This window comes from Balaenoptera borealis (genome assembly GCF_965194805.1).
Source record: "Balaenoptera borealis genome assembly, chromosome: 6".
Classification (NCBI taxonomy): domain Eukaryota; kingdom Metazoa; phylum Chordata; class Mammalia; order Artiodactyla; family Balaenopteridae; genus Balaenoptera; species Balaenoptera borealis.
The window spans coordinates 67,719,083-67,741,109 of NC_138863.1; the positions used below are offsets into that span (position 1 = coordinate 67,719,083).

General features: G+C 37.0%; 1 protein-coding gene across 9 annotated transcripts in view; it reads left to right on the forward strand.

The window, feature by feature from the left end:
* GRB14 (growth factor receptor bound protein 14) overlaps positions 1 to 13,816 on the forward strand; it is a 177,117-nt gene extending 163,301 nt beyond the window's left edge. For 6 of the 9 annotated variants that reach the window (XM_082395320.1, XM_082395318.1, XM_082395317.1 and 3 more), the window contains 7 exons: positions 4,378 to 4,458; positions 4,928 to 4,990; positions 9,342 to 9,458; positions 9,548 to 9,620; positions 9,768 to 9,855; positions 12,044 to 12,137; positions 13,454 to 13,816. In XM_082395320.1, the coding sequence (XP_082251446.1) occupies positions 4,378 to 4,458; positions 4,928 to 4,990; positions 9,342 to 9,458; positions 9,548 to 9,620; positions 9,768 to 9,855; positions 12,044 to 12,137; positions 13,454 to 13,600 (663 nt within the window). In that variant the 3' untranslated portion in view covers positions 13,601 to 13,816. The remainder of the gene's footprint in view (positions 1 to 4,377; positions 4,459 to 4,927; positions 4,991 to 9,341; positions 9,459 to 9,547; positions 9,621 to 9,767; positions 9,856 to 12,043; positions 12,138 to 13,453) is intronic. The other 3 variants (XM_082395322.1, XM_082395316.1, XM_082395323.1) reach the window with 1 other exon arrangement.
* Positions 13,817 to 22,027: the final 8,211 nt, after the last annotated feature.

A 22,027-nucleotide genomic window follows, 5' to 3' on the forward strand; every position in this document is an offset into this window, starting at 1 on the left:
TAAAGTAATTTAAAGGAAGCTTTTGGATTAACTGTGAAATTTTCTTCCTTTTGCTGTTATGGCAGAAAGTCACTATGGTTATTACCTCTTTTATTAGAGATTTGTTTGTTTCTCAAATAGTCTACTGTCAAAATGGCTGTCATGATTTTGGTTTTGACACATCTTAGAAATCTTGATTCTTTGAAACCCTCATGATAAGTAGTCACTTCTGTTTGCTCTCATTGTCATAAAATGTAAAACAAACAAACAAACAAACAAAATGAAGAAGAGAAAAGTACTTTAGAGGGTCTTGGAAACCAACCAGTCAAAGCAGTAGTAACTAGGTAACTAGGGATATGCATTGGAATCACCTGAGGTGCTTTCTGAAGCTCCATGTGCCCAGCCCCATCCTGGGGGATCCCGAGTTAGTGACTTGAGTTCCAGGTGTCTGCCTGATTAAGAAACACTGAGTTCATCCAGCGCTGTCCTTTTACACATAAAGAAGCTGGCACTCTTTGGTAGACTTTACTCCATCACAGTTATGGTAGAGAAAATATCTTGAGGTCTCAGGTTTTCTCTCCCCTTCCATCAGAACCCTGTAAGTCCAGCTAGGCTGGTGGAAGAGATACTTTCCAACCTTGTTAGCCAAGTCTTTCTCCCTTCTAAGGGGCTCAAATTCAAACACCCAACACAGAAGCAGGTGGTAAACCCACTTCCTTTAATCAGTCTTTCAGTGACTCTGACATGCCATTGATTTTACTAGGATGCTCCATTATTTTTTGTGTAACTAGAAAGATGAGAATTATGCCAATAAAATTGTGATATGATGTTTCATATCACTTATAATTTTTATTTTCATTTGAATATTTAGATTTATTTAGGCCTATAGTCCTGATTTTCATCATTTTTGTTGATGTTATCAATTTTGTGTATACACACAGATATATATGTATGTGTATATATATACATATATATGAAATAAGTTAGTTGAGGTATTCTTAAAACTTCTTCATATTCTCAATCTAGCTTTTCTGAATCATTTTCATCTCAGAGTCATGGATACTCATATTTTCCACAGATTAACCAGCTCTGTGGTTCAAGAGCTTTGGGGAGGCATCATCTCTCAGATGAGTGCTCTGCCATGGTCCGTGGGGTTGTCTTTCTAGCCACTGGCATTCCTTTTGCAAGGTTTTCATGCTAATGACTTCTTAATCCCAACAGTTTCAGGCAATGGCAAGTCACTTCGTCCACAGTGAATATAAGATGCCATAGATTATAATACAGATTGTTAGTCTGAAAACAAATGTGTGTCTAAGAAATGATGAAATGTACTAAAAGCTTTCTTTGTTCTTTCTATATCCAGAATGCTTAGTTTCTGGAAGACTGTCTCCTTCTTACCTTTTTTTTTCTCTCGTTTGACTCTTCTCAAACCCTCTTTCAAGTCACAGATGCCCAGTTTAAAGATGCTCTGTTGTATTAGTTTTCTATAGCTGCTGTAACACATTACCACCAACCTAGTGGCTTAAAACACAAATTTATTATCCTACACCTCTGTCATTCAGAAGTCTGAAATGGGTCTTATTGGCCTAAAAGCAAGGTGTCAACAGGGCTCCATTGTCTTTTGCAGTCTCTAGGGAGAAATCCATTTTCTTGCCCTTTCCAGCCTTTAGAGGCTGCTCATGGCAACTTCCTCCACCCTTAAAGCCAGCAATATCCAGCTGAGTCCTTTCCATGCTGCCATTTTTCTGGTTCTCTCTTCTGGCTCTGGATAAGGACCCTTGTGATTACATTGGATCTACCAGGATAATCCAAGATAATCACATCATTTCAAAGTCAGCTGATTAGGGACTTCCCTGGTGGTCCAGTGGTTAAGAATGCACTTCCATTGCAGGGGGCACAGGTTTGATCCATGGTGGGGGAACTAGGATCCCTCATGCCACGCGGCGTGGCCAGAAAATAAATAAATGAAAATAAATGTAAAAAAAAAAAGTCAGCTGATTAGCACCCTTAACTGTATCTGCAACCTTATTTCCCCTTTGCCAGGTAGCCTAATATATTCACAGTTTCTAGGGATTAGGGCGTGGACATATATGGGGACCATTATTCTGCTACCACATCTGTGTTCCCTGTTTATTTCAGTTATGGCAAAGTGTTTCCAGATGCGGCTGGAAATAGAGGCCAGCATCAGTGAGGTCCTTTATCATGGAGCCAATGAGAAACCACCACGGTTTCAAATAGGAAAGTGATATGATCTGTTTTACACTTTAAAATAATCAGTTACAGGAAGCCTGGGCCTGCCAGCACAGACACATTTGAGGCTCTCTAATAGGGGCCTGGCAGCTTGTTGTCAGTGGGGCACTGGTTTGATCCCCCTGGCTGGTGCAGCTGGGCGCACCTGGTGTTAGAGGTAGCTTTTGCTCATCTCCTTTGGTTGTCTATCGTGTTATTTCCAGAGTTTATCATTGTACCTAGTAGCGAGGAGCAGGGAAAGACTAGTCTATGTTATGTTGGCTGGACCAGAAGTGTCCTTCTTCTTTTCATTATGTGTTATTTATTAGATATAGCCTCCCCCAAGAATTTGGCCACTTGTTTTATTTTCCTTTCTTTTTCATATACACATGTAAACTCTTCATGTAGCATCAGATAGAGATATTCCCATTCTCTTTGGAGAAATTCCAGTTACATATAGAATCAGAAAAATCAGAAGACTTAGAAAAGGGGAGATTTGCTCATGTACAGTGTCCTAGTTACATGTTGTCTTTTCCCCTTCCCTTCAGTTAGAACTCTGCTAGTTTCTCTCTAACACATTTTGGTCCCTTATCTGCCCCTCCATAGGACAGGGAAATGTTAAGGTGACCCATGCCCTACCCCTTAGCCAGAGTTAACTTTCAACAGCACAGAAGCAACTTCCTAACACCACAGGTACCAGGGACAATACATCTTTGAAGGAAACAGTCTTATTAATGGGTAGCAGGCTTTTCACTGCAGGTAAATAAAAGGTGTCCAGGCAGCATGTCCTTGTGAAAGTGTGGTTGCAGGCTATTGTATATTCTCCAAATGAACTTGACTAGGAATTAAGCTCCTTTGTCTTCTTTTTAAAGTTACTGTAGGCTTAGAGTTGATTTAAAATAAATTTCATTAGGTCCTATTAATGTCAATCAAACCTTAAATTAAAAAATAATTTTTATAAGTTGGGAAATAATTGGATAAAGAAGTCAACACAGAGAATTTTAAATGACTGTATTCATGTTAAAAGCAAAATCTTGAAAACAGTGACTCCCCTCACCTCCCTCTGATTTTCTGCCTAATTACCAAATATATCCACTTTGCTGCAATTGCTTTTAAGAAAATAGTTTTTAGTAGAGAAACAGCTCTGTTAGAATGTTTAAATGGAATTCATCCTAAGGGTAAGATTGGTTTCCATGGTGTCTCTTCAATCTCTTTTATATCGGACCTACTTTTAAGTTCATAATGGCTCCATGAAATGGAGAGAATTATAGAGGGTCGCAGGAAAAAGAAAAAAAAAAAGAAGCCTATCTGTTCCATTGGTTTCTTTCTTTTTTAACGAAGTAACTTAAATCTAAGGGGCTTATCTTCCAGTTTCAGATAGGGACTCCTGCAAGATAAGTTTGGCCATGGCAGTTGGCGTTCTTAATGTTTCTCAAACTAACAATCCAATTACACTCTAGACCCACTTTCCAATTGTAGCCTAGCAGTCCAGTTCTTATGATGCTACCTCTTGAAAGTAAAGCCTCTGTTGTTCTTATCTACTGCTCTTTACACTGTATGCCATGACTCTGTCTGAAATTAGCCTGATTCCCCACCATTTTGATTTCCCTGAATTTAAAGCCAAAAATTAAACAATGCCCTAAGAGTACTGTTACCAGAGGGTGATACAGTGCCAAAAATCTTCAAAATAGGATCAAGTTTATGGATTACAAAAGACAATGTAATTCATCAATCAGTCATTGAAGAATTATGGTAAATTTTACCCAGGTTTGCTTAGGATGTGTGTCAGATTCTCAGAGTCTTTGTACCATAAAGTCGGGCACCCTTCCCAAGTGAGCTTTCTTATTGCTAAGCTCCAAATGGTTTTGGTGCTATTGACACTAAGAATAATGAGTAGGCATGTCAGTTCTAGATCTTTATATTGTGAGCTACAACATAAGTGTGGGTCCAAATAAAAAACACTGTCTTTTAAACTGTACTATTTAGGACACTAAAAGTTTACCATTCAAAAGTATGGCTGCTTTACTTACTTGTTTTAAGGAAAGCTTATAATTTTCAGTTTTTATATTGATGATGTATAATTAATGAAAGTGTTGATTTTCAAAAGTTGGAGTAAAACTCTGTGTAGTAAAAGTGGTGGGAATGTGTTTTTATTTATTTATTCTGCAGTATGGCATGCAGCTGTACCAGAATTACATGCATCCTTATCAAGGTAGAAGTGGCTGCAGTTCTCAGAGTATATCACCCATGGTAAGCACCAAGTTTTTGAACCTACATTTTATTTTATATTCACATTAATTTGCAATCACATTACATTATAAATGTACATTTCCATTCTTTCCTTTTGGTCAAGTAAAGTAACTTTTTGGCACCATCCTACTATCATGTTATATTGAACTGTTTTTTTTTTGGATTTTATATGATTGCAGCCTATGTGATAAAATCACAATAGTCGGGCACACATGAAGTATTCAATTAAAATAATGTTTTATGTTAAAGAAAAACTTTAAATATTTGCAAGAATTATGAGAGTGATTCTGTGTCATTATATTTGAGGATTAGAAAATAAGATAATTTATAGAACATTGTCCTTGAGATTGTAGATCTTTCTTAATTATTGATTTGATTGTGGGTTTATTTATTTAAATATTAATTCTGGGATTATCATAGCCTGTGAGCTCTTTTGCATTCTGACTTTCTAACAATTAAATTTTTAAAGTTCCAGGTCCTTGAAAAGCATACTGCTCTCCAGGAAACCCAAAAGATGCAAGCCAAAATACAGGTTGTGCATTGTGTTAAGACTAGCACCGCTTCACAGATTTATACTAAATGCCACTTGGATATTTACAGGCAGATACATTTTTTCCCTTCTTTGGGACCTAATTTTAATTTCCTGTGCATTAACACAAGAAATTTATTTCTGAACTCCAAGTTTATGTTCTGCTATTTTTGCTTGTGCTCCTTGAGTATATTAGGAATTCAGAAGTATGAGCCCATGTTACAATCAGCTAACGTGCTACATTTCCACTTAGGTTAAAACATGCGTTTCATGGCTGTGACCAAAGAAGGTGCATTTCCCCACATGTAACGTAGCATGTAAAATGCTCAGCTCTAGGACTGAGGCATGAAATAATGTTGATTATGAAGTCTGATAGACTAATATGGAAAAAGAACTCCAATGCTGTAGTTACGTTGCTTTACGTTATGGAAGAATAACTTTTCATCTTTGTATCATATTACTTTTTAGTCCTAAAATAAGAAACTAAGGAATGTAATGAATTTTTATAAAAGCAATAGCTTTAAGGTGAGAATTTTTACAATTTGCCAGCTTACCGTAATCTTTTAATTCATATATGTATATATGAATAATGAATTTTATTATCTTAATCCTTTCCTAAATCCTTCTAAATTTCTTTTAAAGTTATTAGGACGAGCATGTTAATAGCAGCCATGATTTGGAGGCAGTTATTATTTAGTGTCCTCTTAATCATAGAAAAAAATGTTACACAGTAAGTACTTTATAGTCTCAGCACTGTCATTAGTGTACAAATACGGTATTATTCTTGCTTCTTTCCGTTGAAAGTGATCCTATTGTTGATCAGTACGTCTATGGCATTTTGGTTAACGTAGCTTTACTTGTTCAGCACCTGGTATAAGAAAAGACATTCCTTGAGTGAATTGGCTGTAAATAGGGACAGAAGGACAAGAGGTTTAAGTCTCTGTGTGATGAGAACAAGGACCTGTCCTGTATCGCAGTTGACATGGTCAGAGAGAATAGCATCAAGAATTATATCTCTACTCTTCTTAATTTTCATGAAGGAAACTAAGAAGGTTGGGGAGGTATTTGTGTATTTTGGTGTCTATACAGAATCCCAGGATAATTTCTACATTATCATGAAAGAATCAGTGACCTATATCCTGGATGCCAGTGTCTCTCGCCTGCCTCTGCTGGTTTTCATTGAGGCCCCATGTTCAAGGAACAACAGGGAAAAGTTCACATACTTTAGTTATAGTTTTAAAGGGACAATATTGTCTTCTTCTCCAGGGATTCATTTTGAGAAGGGAAATGAGAAAAAAATTATCATACCATAATGAACATCATAACTATATATAGCACATAATAGCCATCCCATCAGCCTTTGAAATGAGAATCATCAGCAGATATTTCAAGAAGCCAAATGTATTTGGTTCTTTTTAGGATAATAAAAAGGATTCATTTAAAGGAGCATCTGTTAATATGGTCCTGGCCAGAACACGGGGATGGGAAAAACAAGTCAACTGAAGTTCTTATTATTTTTCACATTTGACTGAGCTAGACATCCCAAACTGCACTTTCTTCCCTGTACCTCCCATTCCGTGGTACATAAAGGAACCTTAGATAGGGCCTGTTATTATCTTTACCGAAAGCGTGACCTTGATTGAGTCACTGCCATCCTACAGTATAAAATAAGGGGGACAGTTGCATGATCTCTAGAATCGATTATACCTCTGATGTCCTGTGGCTCTGTATGACACTGATGAGAGAACAATGTCTGAGGAAATTCTGTGCCCTCTTACGAAGGCCACAGTGCTACACGTTTATGTAGCTCTTTCAAATCGGGTGACAGGGAGTGAGTGACTACGAGTTGCTGCTTAGCTAAGCTGCCTGAAAAACATTTCATGTTCCAACCTCACTAAAAGTGTTTGGATCTGATCTCGAGGTGTGGTCTGGATAATCCAGGAGACACCCAAGCCTCTTCTTTCTTAAAAAGAGAGGCATGCCATTAAAATCATGGACCCTTTTTTAGGGCTTGCCCTATTTATCCCACCAGAAGGAAGAGCTAGAAAAAGGGACAAATATTTGAGAAATACACTGATTCTGAATGTTATCAACATCGCTCTTCTATGTGAAAGAAATTGAGCTGAAAATGACCTTTTGGTTCAAGTCAGATTTTGCTTCACTTCCATTTCTTTGTCCACCAAAGGTAAACTATTAATTTTTCATCCACCACCTGCCATTCAGTAGAAAACATTTTCTATATTCCTGTGTTTTCCCCTAGTGTAGTTAATGTAGCAAATGAAAATACTTATTTGTATCGTAGACTCCCCACTTAGGTCAAGTAATTATGTAACATGGGATCTTATTTTACATTTCAGCCTGTCATATTATAGGAGAAAAATGAAAAAAAGAATAAGAACTGGTTATGTTTATTTTTGTTTCCTAACGGTATTTTTATGTTATCAGAACCTTGTGATTACAGAGCCCATCTTGGCATGTGAAGGCAGAGATATTATAAGGATAAAGCTATCATTATGATTGAGATTAGTTACTCTCTGGCTTGGGCAGGTGGAAGCTTTTCATTAATGTCAGCAAAGCAAAAGTATATCCATCTGGTCCACAGCCCAGCACAGAAGATCACAGGGTGAGAAGGGCAAAGTAAGGTGTGACAGCAAATAGAGATTACAGAGACAGCATCTGTCTGGAAAGAGCAGCTGTCAGTTATGAAGGCTCCTATAACAAATGAAAGATTGCACGCCGGATCTCCAGAAATAAAGATGAACCATAATAAGATTGTGGACCACTACAGCAAGGTTTCAAGAGGAAATAATAAATGCTAATAAAGTGGGATGTATAATGCAGGGATAAATGATCCCCCCTCCTGTTTTTGTATGGACCAGGTTTTGTTTCAAGCAGACATTTGACTAGAGTCTGTTAGACCAAGCAGGGTATGGCTGAATCCATGTGGAGAGAGAAAATGGTCTTAAGCCAGGAGTCTCCAGGTGTATGTTGGCTGATCCTTTACAATGAGAACTCCGGTTTTTGCGTTGCTCTTCTATTAATGACGAGTGGGGAAAACATTGTTCATGCTGGTTTTGGATGTTTTGTCTTTTAAGAGTTTTAATTCTTATCAATTGAGTGACACTTTTTTTTTTAAAAAACATCTTTATTGGAGTATAATCGCTTTACAATGGTGTGTTAGTTTCTGCTTTATAACAAAGTGAATCAGCTATAACATTTACATGTATCCCCATATCCCCCTCCCTCTTGCATCTCCCTCCTACCCTACCCCACCCCTCTAGGTGGTCACAAAGCACTGAGCTGATCTCCCTGTGCTATGAGGCTGCTTCCCACTAGCTATCTATTTTACATTTGGTAGTATATATAAGTCCCTGCCACTCTCTCACTTTGTCCCAGCTTACCCTTCCCCCTCCCCATCCTGAGTGACACTCTTAACTGAAGATTCTGACAACTGTTTTTTTTTTTTAGGATGCATGACTTGGGTTGGCACACTTTTTAAAAGACGGTTACGAAGTAGAGCCCTAAACAAAGAAAAAAATAAAAATAAGGCCCAGGTTTTGGATGTTTTATTTTCACCTTCAGAGACTATGAATACAAAAAGTAATTCGCAAAAAAGATGACTTTATTACTCGTTTAAAATTATGTTTGTTTAAAGATGTCTTCCTTTTATATCAGTTCTTCTTTTGTCATTCAGACTTATTTTTGCAGCTCTCATTTTGCCATGTTCATGCTCACAAGATGAAAAAACATTCACATATTAAATCATAGAAATTTTAATATTATGGAGTTATCTGAATTATTTCACTAAATTTCATTTTCTAAGTTAGAGAAAAGTTGATGTGATAAACTTTTAAAATACATATTGTTGATTTGTTATAAAATATGGGTACTATTTGTTTCTAAAGAAGTGATGTAAGTCAGTCTGTTACAGCTTTAGTGTATCTTGAATCTTAATAAGTAGACAGATTTGACATTTAAATGATCATTAATGAATCTCAAAGCATAATAGAGAGGTGAGTTTGGAAGTGATGGATCTTCTTAGCCACAGGAAAGGTTATTCTTTTCTAAATATGAAGAGATAGGGTTGCTTTAGAAGAAAGACATGCTTACCTTGAAAGCTTTTAATCTCTTTATTCAACACTTAATTCAATGACCTTAACAAATAACTGTATAACTTATTTAACCAAAATATTTTATAGCACCATTTTCTGTTGAATATGTATTGTTAACTTTTTAATTTCCTGCTAGCCACCTTTGGAACCACATCCTAAAATGGAAACGTATTGCCAGCAAAGCACTGAAAGGTAACTTCAAAGATGTTTTCAAGGTAAAAAATGTGCTTTTTTTTCCCCAGAGAAGTATATCAGAGAATTCCCTGGTAGCAATGGACTTCTCAGGCCAGAAAAGCAGAGTTATAGAAAATCCCACTGAAGCCCTTTCAGTTGCAGTTGAAGAAGGACTAGCTTGGAGGGTACAAATTAGCTTCCTGTTCTTCAAAATATTTATGATTTGAATTTGTTTCTCCCCGAAAGTTAAAATGTTTCCCACTTCCTTGCACAGAAAAAAGGATGTTTACGCCTGGGCACTCATGGTAGCCCCACTGCATCTTCACAGAGCTGTGCCACAAACATGGGTATGTCTCTGCATATTCACTGTGACTAACTGGGTGGCAAGATGTACATTTAGATGTAGTCATTGCGGGGTTAGGGTAGAAAGTACACATAATTAAGTTGTGATCATTTCAAACAAATCTCTGTATTCCTCCACTTTATTTCTTCAGCTATCCACCGGTCCCAACCATGGTTTCACCACAAAATTTCTAGAGAGGAAGCTCAGCGATTGATCATTCAGCAAGGTCTAGTGGATGGGTAAGTTTGATTCTGAGTAGCACTGATTTTGATTTCTCCTATAATCAGTAATGACTTATTCAACACACACACAGAGTTTTGACTTCAGCTTATTAAAACAGAAGTGACTTTATTCTATAAGGATGGTTGTCATTGAATCCTAGCAGTACCTATACAGTACCTGTTACATAGTGTGTGCTTAGTATTTGCGCATAAGGACAAGATAGCTGAACAGGATGCTCTACTCTTAACCAGTGATCAGTAATATTACCCATTCTGTGCATCTCAGATATTAATTGATGGGGGAAAACTGAACTTGTTTTGGCGTGTCAACATTTTGATTTGAACAAATAATATGTTTGCAAAGTATGGTTTGTGTCATGACACTATCTTACGTGTTATACATTTTTTTAGGTTTGATGCAGGGTGTGTTAAAGTAAAAAGCTGTTTCTCATATATTTAGACTGTCTTATTTTTTTCTTTCTGTTTACACCCCTATTTTCTTTTCTCTAAATTTTAACAGTTTAAAGGAATATAAACCTATGAAAACAGTACTTTTTGACTCTTCTCATGTTATCTTTTAGTGGGATACCACAGAAGAGACAGGAGAAACAGAAAATTTATTATGCAAGATTTATGATCTAAAGAATTTTCTTTTTCTCAGATTACTCAGTATTTCAGATATCAATACTTCCTATAATACTAGCTGAATTCTCTTCCCAAATGCAATACAAGTTAAGGAGCTTGTATTGAGGTTTGGATGAGAAATAAAACCAGCATCAATTTAAACAAGTGGTAATGGGATCTTATATCTTCATGGGTTGGCTTAAGATGATGGCAAAATTTCAAGGTGATTTAATACTGACATTTGGATAAAAATGCACCTTCACATGGAAGATTATTAATAGCAAGTCAGCATTTCAGTAGACTCTAAATAAGAAAAGATTTCAATATACTTCTCTGCATGGAACACGGTCTTTTCAGATATAAATCTGAGCAATCAGCAGAATTACCATCTAAGACCAAGAAAAGAAATAAATCACAAAGAATTGTCAAAATGTTTTGGAGGATTATAATTTCCCTTATTTCTGAGCCCATTTTTTGTAAATTGAATGAAATAATTGCATAAAGAATGACAGTATCTTTATTTTTTAAAATTTTTAATTAAAAAATGGGTTATTTGGGGTATTCTTTTGGAAAGATGTGATGATGCCAGGCAATCCACTAGGTGGTAGTGGTGTTCTACTCAGGAATGGGGAGAGACTTAAGCTTGATTGACCAGTGAAACTCCCTTTTGTCCCATCTCCTAGAGATGTAATGTCGGAACCTCACACAGCACAGATGAAATGGATAATCTCATCAGACATCTGTGATGGCTCAGATTTGGCTGTCTCTTCGCCCAGGCACAGTGAGATTAGTATTGGAGTCACCAGTGGGGACTGTTTGCACAGTCTGTTTGCCAACAATTAATATAAAGCTGGTTATGCACTGAATTGCCAGTTAATAAGAATCCACGCCTGGCAGCATTTTTCTCAGGCCATTAGGCCATGTTTTGTTTTTCTAGCCTGTTATGGAGGCTTTTCTGCTGCATTCTTCAAGGTTAAATTACATGTTGTTTGGGTGTTTCTTTTACTTAAAATATTTTGCTCAAACATTTAATAAATGATTTCAGGATTGATTTTTTAGAATATATTCATTTCTCACTTTCTGTTGTGTATGTAATAGTAGGAACCAGAATCAAAAGAAAGGATCCAGTGTAGAAGAGGGAGTTAAAAACTATTTCACTCTAAATAATTTTCTTTTTTTAGGGCCTAACATGACCCAGAAGTTAAAATAACAATATGCTAATGCCTTATTCTCTGTACCAAAGAGTTACATGTGAATACCCAGCTTTCCCAGTGGAAAAAGGACATAGCACTAATTATTGATGCCAGCATAGCATTATATTGGTTATTGTGAGCAAGCAATCTGACAAATGGCTGTGTATTTATCCTATTAAAATTAAATTAGCTCTGATGATAGTTTTATAGTATAAGGTTTATGTTATACCATATTGTGTACCATGTTGGATAATCCCATCATTGAATACATAGTAAAGGAAAACTCTGGCTACATTTATGAATATACTTCCTGGATTTGGTACAGGCTATATTTCTATGAAATCCATGAGTAAATGTAGAAAAATATTGAAATCCTTCTCTCTCTTTAGGGTTTTCTTGGTACGGGATAGTCAGAGCAACCCCAAAACTTTCGTACTGTCAATGAGTCATGGACAAAAAATAAAGCACTTTCAAATTATACCAGTAAGTAATTTGTGATTTCATATTTGTATATTAGAGATGATCTTAATGCATAAGCTTTTGGAAACTTTAGTTTTTTTTGGCTCTTTTATTAAATATAATTTGGGAACTTGTGCTTTGACTAGAGTTAAGTTTGGCAGAAATGGTTTTATGAGCCTGAATTAATATAAGAAATACAGGAATTGCAAAAATTAAATTTCCCTTTTCCCATGAAATATGATTTGGTAATATTGTATAGACCCCATGCCACCTATTGTTAAAAGGCCACTGAGAATTCCTTCCCCTGAATTCCTCTAGTGGTTCTTTAAAAATCGTTATTTTCAAGCCCCTTCGCCTCTCTTGTCCCAAAAATGTTTTTTTGGTGTTTTTTGTAGTTTTGTTTTTAATCATTATGGATAGGTACACAGGTGCTGTGGAACTGGAGATCATTATTTAAACTATTCTGAGCACATTTAAAAATTTTCTGTAATTCTGCTTTCATGTGGCACAACTTGCTTTGGGATTTTTTTTGTTGCTTCTGCTGCTTTTGTGTGTGTGTGTGTGTGTGTGTGTGTGTGTGTGTGCGTGCACGTGTATGTATGCATGTGGTCTGTGTATTGGAACCAGATAGTGTGGAACAGAGATTCAGTCTACTTTCAAGAAAGTATTACATCAGATTGCTAAGTTGCTAGTGTTTTCTTTTTTTTGAATGACCTCTTTTTGGAACTATCTAAAGTCCATGTGAAGTTATCTTCCCCACTTCATTGATTATGTGAGCGATGTCCCTGGCACATATGAATTGCTTAATGCCTGAAGATCTCACTGCAGAAAACAAAAACAGAAAAACCCCAAAATGCTGTCATTCCACTAACACAATATTTGATTGCTCCAGAATCAGTTTACTGATACAAATTATGGTGAATATTCATTTTTAATATATTAAGTAAGGCTTTAGGTAGACAACAACTAGAAATGGAAATTAATTTCTGTAGGTGGGAGTATTAAAATCTTTTGTTTACTTTTACACTGAATAGTGCCGATTTCTCACTGTGTACTGTATTGATTCAGAATAATCCTACTATTCTAACTACTGAACGTTAAGAGAATTTAGAGACAGAGAAAGTAGAGCCACACTGCTTACCTTAGGATCAGATGGTATTTCTTTTAAATGCAAGGGAAGTTACAAAGAAGAAGTGGACATGCCATAACATTCTTTTCACTGTCCTTTAGTATTATAAATACATCAATTTTGGCATTTAAAGATGCAGTATGCAATAGAATATGATTGTCTTTCTGGGTATTTTGCCCTTCTTACCAGTTTGTTGATTTTCCTGTTGCAGGTGGAAGATGATGGTGAAATGTTCCACACCCTGGATGATGGGCACACAAGATTTACAGATCTAATCCAGCTGGTGGAGTTCTATCAACTCAATAAGGGCGTTCTTCCTTGCAAGCTGAAACATTATTGTGCTAGGATTGCACTTTAGCCAAACAAGAAGTGACTTGTTAAACTGCTGAAGAAAAAGGACTCAAGAAAAAGAAAGACCATAAATAAGGGTGAAAGCATTGCCATGGTGAAAAGAATCTATTTCTCTTACAAGTTACAAAAAATAGTTTGTGCATTACAAATAAGTAAAGATTTGGATTGACATTACCTTCATCATTGAAATATTAGTTAAAATTAAACCTCCGAAAAAAAATAATCTGGTGTGTTCTTGTGTGATTTTCCATTACTATAATATTTTCTTCAAATATGCACATTTTAAACATCTTTCTGTCCTTATTTACTATAGCAACATTAGAATTCTCAACCACAAAATATGAAAAAAAGTTGGGGCTCAGAATGAATTATTTGTGGACTGAATTTCAATTAACTACTGTTTTTGTAACTTAAGAAGTATGATAAAAACTTGAGTTAACAATTAAAAGAAGCTACTCACAACCTGTTAATAAAACTAAAAACTGGGCTTCCCTGGTGGCGCAGTGGTTAAGAATCTGCCTGCCAATGCAGGGGACACGGGTTCGAGCCCTGGTCTGGGAAGATCCCACGTGCTGCGGAGCAACTGAGCCCGTGGGCCACAACTACTGAACCTGTGCGTCTGGAGCCTGTGCTCCGCGACAGTGAGAGGCCCGCGCACCGCAATGAAGAGTGGCCCCCACTCGCTGCAACTGGAGAAAGCCCTCGCACAGAAACGAAGACCCAACATAGCCAAAAATAAATAAATAAATTTATACATATAAAAAAAAAAAACTAAAAACTATTTTGAATTGTATATTTTCTGAGTTTATTATAACCTTAAAATCTAATCATATTTTGAAATAGCAGCTTAAAATTATTTTGAAGTATTGATATATTGATTTTTTTCAGGATGACTTTTATTACATATTAAATTATTAATTATACTATAATATTTACACTGATATTGTACCTATTAGTGACACGTTATATTCACTACATTTTTTTCATTCACTTAAGGATTGATTGGAACTATCTACTTGTTTTTAAGGAAATGATTAAAATATAGAGGGGATTTATATAATTTGCACATGCTTTCTCATGGCATGTAATCTGTCACAGTGTAACATTTTTCACATTAATATTTAACATTTGCCCCACGCTGTAACTTTCAGAAGTTTCTTTAGATCCTTATACAACTAGATGATTAACCTGATCAAAATGTTAAAATCAAAGATGCAAAATCTATTAAGATCCAAATAGGTAAATCCATGCTATTCTCTTTGCCTACTCCCTTTTCATCATCTTACCTTGGCAATGTCGGTATGGAAAAGCTTTTGGAAACGTGAGGCACCCACCTCCCTTATCACCTCACTGAGACCATCTAGAAAGTTTTCGTTGGGATTTATAACTCTATTTTTCCTCCTTTTTGTGAGAAGGGTATTCACTGTTCTAAAAAAAGATGAGAAATAAAACATTAAATAAATGTTAAAATCATACAAAATATTGCTCATCTCCTCTGATCCTCGTAACAACATTTTGGGAAAGTTAAGAAGATTTTTTAAGAACAATATTTCAAAAATGCATACTGTAGTTTTAAATAAAAGCGATTCATTTTTGGTAATAGAGCATCTGAAAACATTCATATAATGCTAATAAAATCAATTATTACTGAAAAAGAATTACTGGCAGAATTTTAAAAATACTCAATTTGCTTTTAGCCAAAGCAAACCTAATTCTTAAAACACTGAAACTTAGAACATAAATCTGATGCTATAAAATATCGATCTGGTGTCTACAAAGGCTTAAATGACACATAGGACCCCTAAATAGAGGAGCAAGAGGTAAACACACTTGACCCTTTCAACCTTGTAGAGTATCTCTGATTATTTCTGACTTATTTCTGATTTATAAAAATACTTTGTGTTTTGAACTGATATGCATTTTCTTATTTTGCACCAGGGTCAAATTGACAATATCAGAAAATGTAATATTTTAAATGCTAGACTCTCATAAATTGACCAATTTGTGCTTGTCTTTGTTATTTGTGCCTCTAACTTCATTCACAATCTAAATTTATTATTGTGGAGCCCAGATTTTGTACATAATTGCTCATTTTGGTCTTAAAGCATGAGTCAAGAAAAATTATTGAGGAAAGGCTGACATTATCCTTCCTGATTCCTTCGGATAAAAGGTTTTGAACATGTGTGTATGTATGTAAATCTTATATGAAATTAAATCTGAGAGTGTCAGACACATCAAGAGTTAGTACAGTATTAAAATGGATTTCCAAGAAAAATGTGAATTACCTTTGGGTTATTTTTCATTTTGGTTTAGCCAAGTTTTGCTATCTTGCACCATTTTAGAGTGGGATTAGGTCAGATTAGCTCTATGTTTTCTTCTTTTTTTCTTTTCATTATGTTGGAGTTAGTATACTTTATTCTCCTAGAAAGAAAAAAACCCCAGCAGATCTGGTCCACATTGTTCTTTTTCATTTTTTTAAATGGAAGAATTATTTATTTTGAAACATTCAGGAAACCTAGGTCAAACAAGATAAAAATTATGAGTGTTTCAATTCAGAATAATTACTTGTTTCACGTGTATAATGGTGCAAAGACCTGACTGATTTGAGTATATTAGTTGGAGATTTTTATCTTAGCTCTATTTTAGGGTGGTCAGCATCAGTTAATCAGAGGCCCATGGGGTCTCTAGCTTCTGATCACCAGCAGTGCCAACTCTACATATGGTAGTTGTGTTACGGTAGGGATATCAGACTATCACCTGGATTATGATTTCTCTGAAGAGGAAAGATTATCATTGGTTATGGTTACAATTTGGTGTTTCAAGCTGGCTCCGTATTTAGAAAGCTCTTCCCTCTATTGCCAGGCATTCTTAAGCTTTTCTGTGCCTTGGATCCATCTAGCAGCCTGGTGAAATTTATGGACCCTCTTCACAGAATGTCTTTAAATGCAGAAAATAAATAGAATTTCAAAGCACAGTAATTATAGAAACATAACTGTACAATTGTATATGTAGGTGGACCCTGGGTGGAAACGCTGCTGTAGCGTGGCCTGCTGTGTCTCCTGGCTGTGTTGACTGTTGCCCATATAAAGCAACAGTTTTCTGTCTCACGTTCTAGTTTTCTGTCTCATGTTCTGTAGGGAATACAGGAGCTGATTCTCAGTCAGTGTTAACCCACACCAGTGGGGCACAGAGTAGTTTGCTTGAGATGCAGGGTTCTTGTAACACTTATTGAACACTCAACCAAACCTTCATACCTGCCTCTTGTGGGATTATCACCTCCTGCCAGCACTGGCTTCTACACTTTTACCATCTGTGACACTTAGGCATGCTCATAACCAGGGCACTGCTTGTAATGTCTCTAACTGCATGTATCTCAGACCACAAATTATAGATGTGAACAAGAGAAAGGCAAGCCTTTGGGCTGAGCACATAACTATACTCACCCAAAACGTCATTGCAGAGATCACCCAATTTGAGAAAGGGATCTGAGTGAATTTTTAACCAGCATAAATACTTGTTTCTACAGTGGGGTATCAGGTGACTAGTCCTTTACCATGCTGGTTCGCTTTGTAATTATAAAAAATTCACCAGTTCCTAATTCAACCCCACGTGATACACAAGGCATTAGAAACTAGAATTAAGATTATAGCTCTGAGGTTAGACTTTGCGGATTTGGATTCCAGGCCATTACATAGTAGCTATGTAGCCTTGGTCAAATCACAGTTTCTTCTTTTCTGTAGAGGGTATTACAATCACCATCACCACCTCTTCTTTAGTGGGGGGGGTGGGGGTGTGTGTGTGAAATGAAATCATTGATGTAAAGTGCTCAGCACATGGTCTAGAATCTTAATCGATGTATTTTTTATTATATTAGTGATTGTACATTTAGGTACTCCACCTCCCTGGGACATTGCCCATTCCACCACTGAGTATACTTGCTGTGCTACCACTTGTTTGCCCTTCCTGCCAAGAACGACACAATATACGTCATACATCGTGCCTCTGCCCTGGTTTCAGTCCTTTGTATAACACTGCTTTTGTGGAAGTAGCCACAGTTACAGTACAGTGGGGGGTACCCAGACCATCTGTAGGGACTATGTGGACAGCTGTCCCTAACTGCACCGGATCCTACAGACTCCCGTGCTTCCTTCCACTTGCTGATTAATAAATATAAAGTGAGATTTGAGATTCTCATACTTTCCATCTCCCTCCCCCCAAATAACATTGATAGGATGGGAAGTATAGAAAATTGAAAACCTGCTCCAGAGACCTCCACCAAGACAACACAGGAATTGAGCTAACACATGGCTGAGTGGAGGAAGAAAAAAGGACTCCTAGGTGATGGTGCATCTCTGGGAAATTAGTAAACTTTCACTGAATGAACGTGTCCCTGGTTGTACACTTGGAGTGGATTCTGCTCCCCTCAGAAGCTCTTGTAATGTTGGCAATCTGATTAGGAGCTGAAAACAATGCTGTCACCTTGTGTGCTTGTTAAGTTCACTTCAGCATGTACTGAGTGCCTATTATGTGAAAGGCACTGTTAGAGATGCAGAATTGAATATTAGAGTATTGGATACACAAATACGTGTCCTAGAAGCCAAGTCTGGATAAGTGTTATAAATACAATGGGAGAGAGACATTGGTTACACTTGCTGAATGATGGGAAGAATGAGATGGGTCCTGGAAGGCCTGTAGGATTTATATTTACAAAACCTTGGAGAAACAGCCGACAGTGTCGTCAAAGGGGGAGTGGCAATGCCAGGCAGCATGGAAAGTGCACAGATTGAATTTAAGAGTTTTTCAGCAAATGATAGCTTCATTGTAACTGAAGTACACAGGGCATGTGACAGAGGGGAAGGCCATGGCTAATAGGACTGGAAAGGCAAGCTTGGCAAAGTGGTTTACATTTTAGTTAAGGAAAGCCATAGCCGGGCAACCCATTTCATTTTTACCTGGTTGAAATCAGGAATGGGCTTTATTAGTCTTTTTATCTCTTTTAAACCAAAGAGCTCATCAAGAAGCCATTGCAATAATCTGGGCAATAATCAGGAGAGCCTGCTCTAGACCCATGGGCATGAAAAAATGATTTTATGGAGTGGGGAATCATCAGTGTTATCATCAGACATTGGAGAAGCAAAGGGAGGAGTTGAAAATTATTAGTAGGTTTAGGGCCAAAGAAACTAGGAAAATTGTGATAATTAAGATGGTAACAAAGTTCCAATTTTAACAGATGTCACTGGAATTCTTCGAAAAATAATTCTCTTTATTTAGAACCTCTTTATATAGGAAGGTGAGCCTGAAGGCTTGATGCTGAAAAAAATAGGTAAGTACAGAGAACTTCATTTTGCATTGGAAGATAATTTGGGCATGGAAGTGGACTGGGGAGGCAGCAACAGAATGAATCAAGGGGCCTAATGAGATGGTGGGAGGCTGGAAGCTGAGGAGAAAGATGGCCGTTGGCAAAGTCCTGAGACCAGGTGGTAAAAAAGACTCTTAAGAACATGGATATTGAGGACATATTTCTTGGGATGTTTGCTGTGTGGTTCTGCAATTTAACAACCTTTCATTTTCCCAAACCTGATATGAAGTCTCCACACATACAAATGATTTGGAAGAGAGTTGTGGTAGAAAGTCCAGAGAAAGGACCATGCTCCACATCAAGGTTTAGATGGAACGCAAGCAAATAAAATTTCAGCAGAAATAGGAAATTCAAACAACAGGAACAAATGTCAGAAATTTTGAGTTGGGCTTTGGCCTTCCAAGTAGATGTAGTTTGTTTTACAACAACCAAAAAGCAGTCCGCCCTCAGCTAAGATATAATTTTCACTTTCTGTAATCGTTACAAAAAAATCACCCTTTGTTTGCCTTAGCAGCAACCCTAACTCATTCCCTGCCCTCCCCCTTTATAATGTACCTTCTTGCGCATCACCGTTTCTTCACTTGCTGTGACTCAATCGCTGACATTCCCCCCACCTCCCTGAAACTGTGTGGCCACATAAAAGGAAAAAATTCAAACCTTTCTTACATGCTCTTTCAGCAACTTTGGTGCTGCTAGTCACTCCCTCCTTCTTGAACCATTCCCTTCTTTTGTTTTCCGTGTCAACAAAATCCTTACATTCTTCCTATCCTGCTGGATGCCTCTTCTTGGTCTTCTTTACAAACTTGTTGCCCTTTTTGCTCATCCCTTAAATCTTGCTATGCTCAGCTACATCCTAGGATTAATTTCCCTCCCTCCTTATTTTACTCCAACCCTGTAGACTCTTTCCTTTATTCTCATGGCTTCACATACCGTCTTAAGTGGCTTTAAAACTTGTGCCTCCTTTCTGAACTTTAGATCCATTTATTCGGCTACTTGTTCAACCTCTCCATTTGTATATCTTATAGTTACATCAAACTCTACATTTCTATGGATCTCTGTATCTTCCCTCAAGACCTGATCTCCTCCAGAGCTTCACAGCTCAGTAACCGTGCTACCACCAGCTTTCCAAACAGCAACCTAGAAAGTATCAAGTGCTGTGAAATGTCAATTATATCTGTGTATTTCTCTCCACTTCCATTGCCATTGCACAAATCTGGGCCACTTTCTTTCCTAGACTACTATAGCAGATTCTTGGATGGTTTTTCTTTTTCTGATCTTTCTCTATACCCTCCCTCCTCAAGTTCATTCTATACTCTACAGAGTGATCTCTCAAAAATACTTGATCACACCACTCACTCCCCTACTTAAAAACTTCAATGGCTTCCTACTGCCTTTGGATAAAGCCTTTTTAAAAGGGCTATGAGGCTTTCATGATTTGGCCTTTGTATTTCCAGCATTATCTTTAGCCACTCTTCCTTGCATTCTATTTTCCAGCTAGCCAATTCCTTGGAATAGACTCTATTCTGACATGTTTTCTTTGGCTTTGGCCCTTGCACATACTGGTCCCTTTATCTTGAACACATTTCTTTACCGTTCTCTCCAACCCAGGTAACCCTTTCCCCCTTTTTGGGGCTTAGGTAACATACTATTTCTTCAGGAAAATTTTCTTGACTATAGATTAGGTTAGGTTACCCAACAATATGTTCCTCCCACTTTTCTGTTACAAAGCTTGTCACACTCTATTGAATTAGTCATTAACTTTTGTTTTCTCTATAAAGTCTAAGAAAGGACTTTGTTCATGGTTGCAGCCTCAGAATTTAGCAGAGTGTCTAAGGCAGATATTAAGTGCTCAACAGAGATTTGTTGAATGAATCAATACAATGATGAGGAGGAACAGAATATAAGATCAGTGTTTGAACTCCTAAATCTGGAGTTCCTATGGAGCATCCATGAGGAAATGGTTTCAGAGATTATAAGATAAAAGTCAGAATTCAGGTATACCCTGTGATCATTTACCTAATCATGATAATGATGATATTTCAGTTTCCCTCCATCCTTATTTTATTCTCCTTCATTGAAAATTTATACTCATTAAAAATTGCTTTCGCATTGAATTCAGTTGAAAACATCCAGAATTCCGATCGTGTTTTTCTGGGCTGGTGGCATGGTATCTCTCCTATTCTGCTTTTAAAAACTGCTGGAGTCTCAGTACTCAGCAAACCTATAAATTCAATACAACCCTCATCAAGACCCTACTGGATTTTTTCCCATACTGTAGTAATGATTCTAACTTTGTCCAGAAAAATAAACATATAAGAACAGCCAACAGTACTTAGAAAACGGTGGGGTGTTGCTCTAACACATTAAAACATACATAAAGTAAGAGTGATTAAAATAATTTATAAATCAACTAATGTGATTATTGTGTAATTGAAACTGAGCAACCTGCTTTTGGTTGTTGTTGCTGAGGACTCACAAGAGAAGAAAGTTACTCTTTTTCCTATCCTTACTTCAGAAAGCAGAGACTAACACTGTGATTGTAAACATCTGAGCTACCCTCACACCTGAAAAGAGGTGAGAAAACCTTGTCTTTTAGAAGTATTGAAGGGTAGTAAAAGCTAGATTATCCAAAGAGGAGAAAAGGGATTTATTTGTATGTTGGAAGAAGTGGAAACGGCCTAACCAAAGGGGAGATAAATATAGTCTAGCTGAAATTGAGAAGCAGATGGTGGTTTGGGTTTTACTTTTGAGGAGCAGAAACCTGTGTCCCTCTTATCCACATCTCTGTGGATGGGCAGATGATTGGAGAATGCCTGGAAGATGAGACTCTAAGTATTTTATCTCAGAGAGCAGAGACAAGGGCTTCTGTGGCAGAACCTGGAGACAGGAGACTGCTCAGAGCGCCAGGGGTAACCTGATGGCAGAAGATCCATGTGACAGCAACATATTTTAGCAAAAGGATCAAATGGTGCTAATTGCCAAAGAGGAAGATCAAGCCACAGCCTTTGGTGCCTGGGACCGTGCCTTGGATTTCTATAAAGGTAAAGTTGGCTGCACTCAAGTGTCATTGAGCAA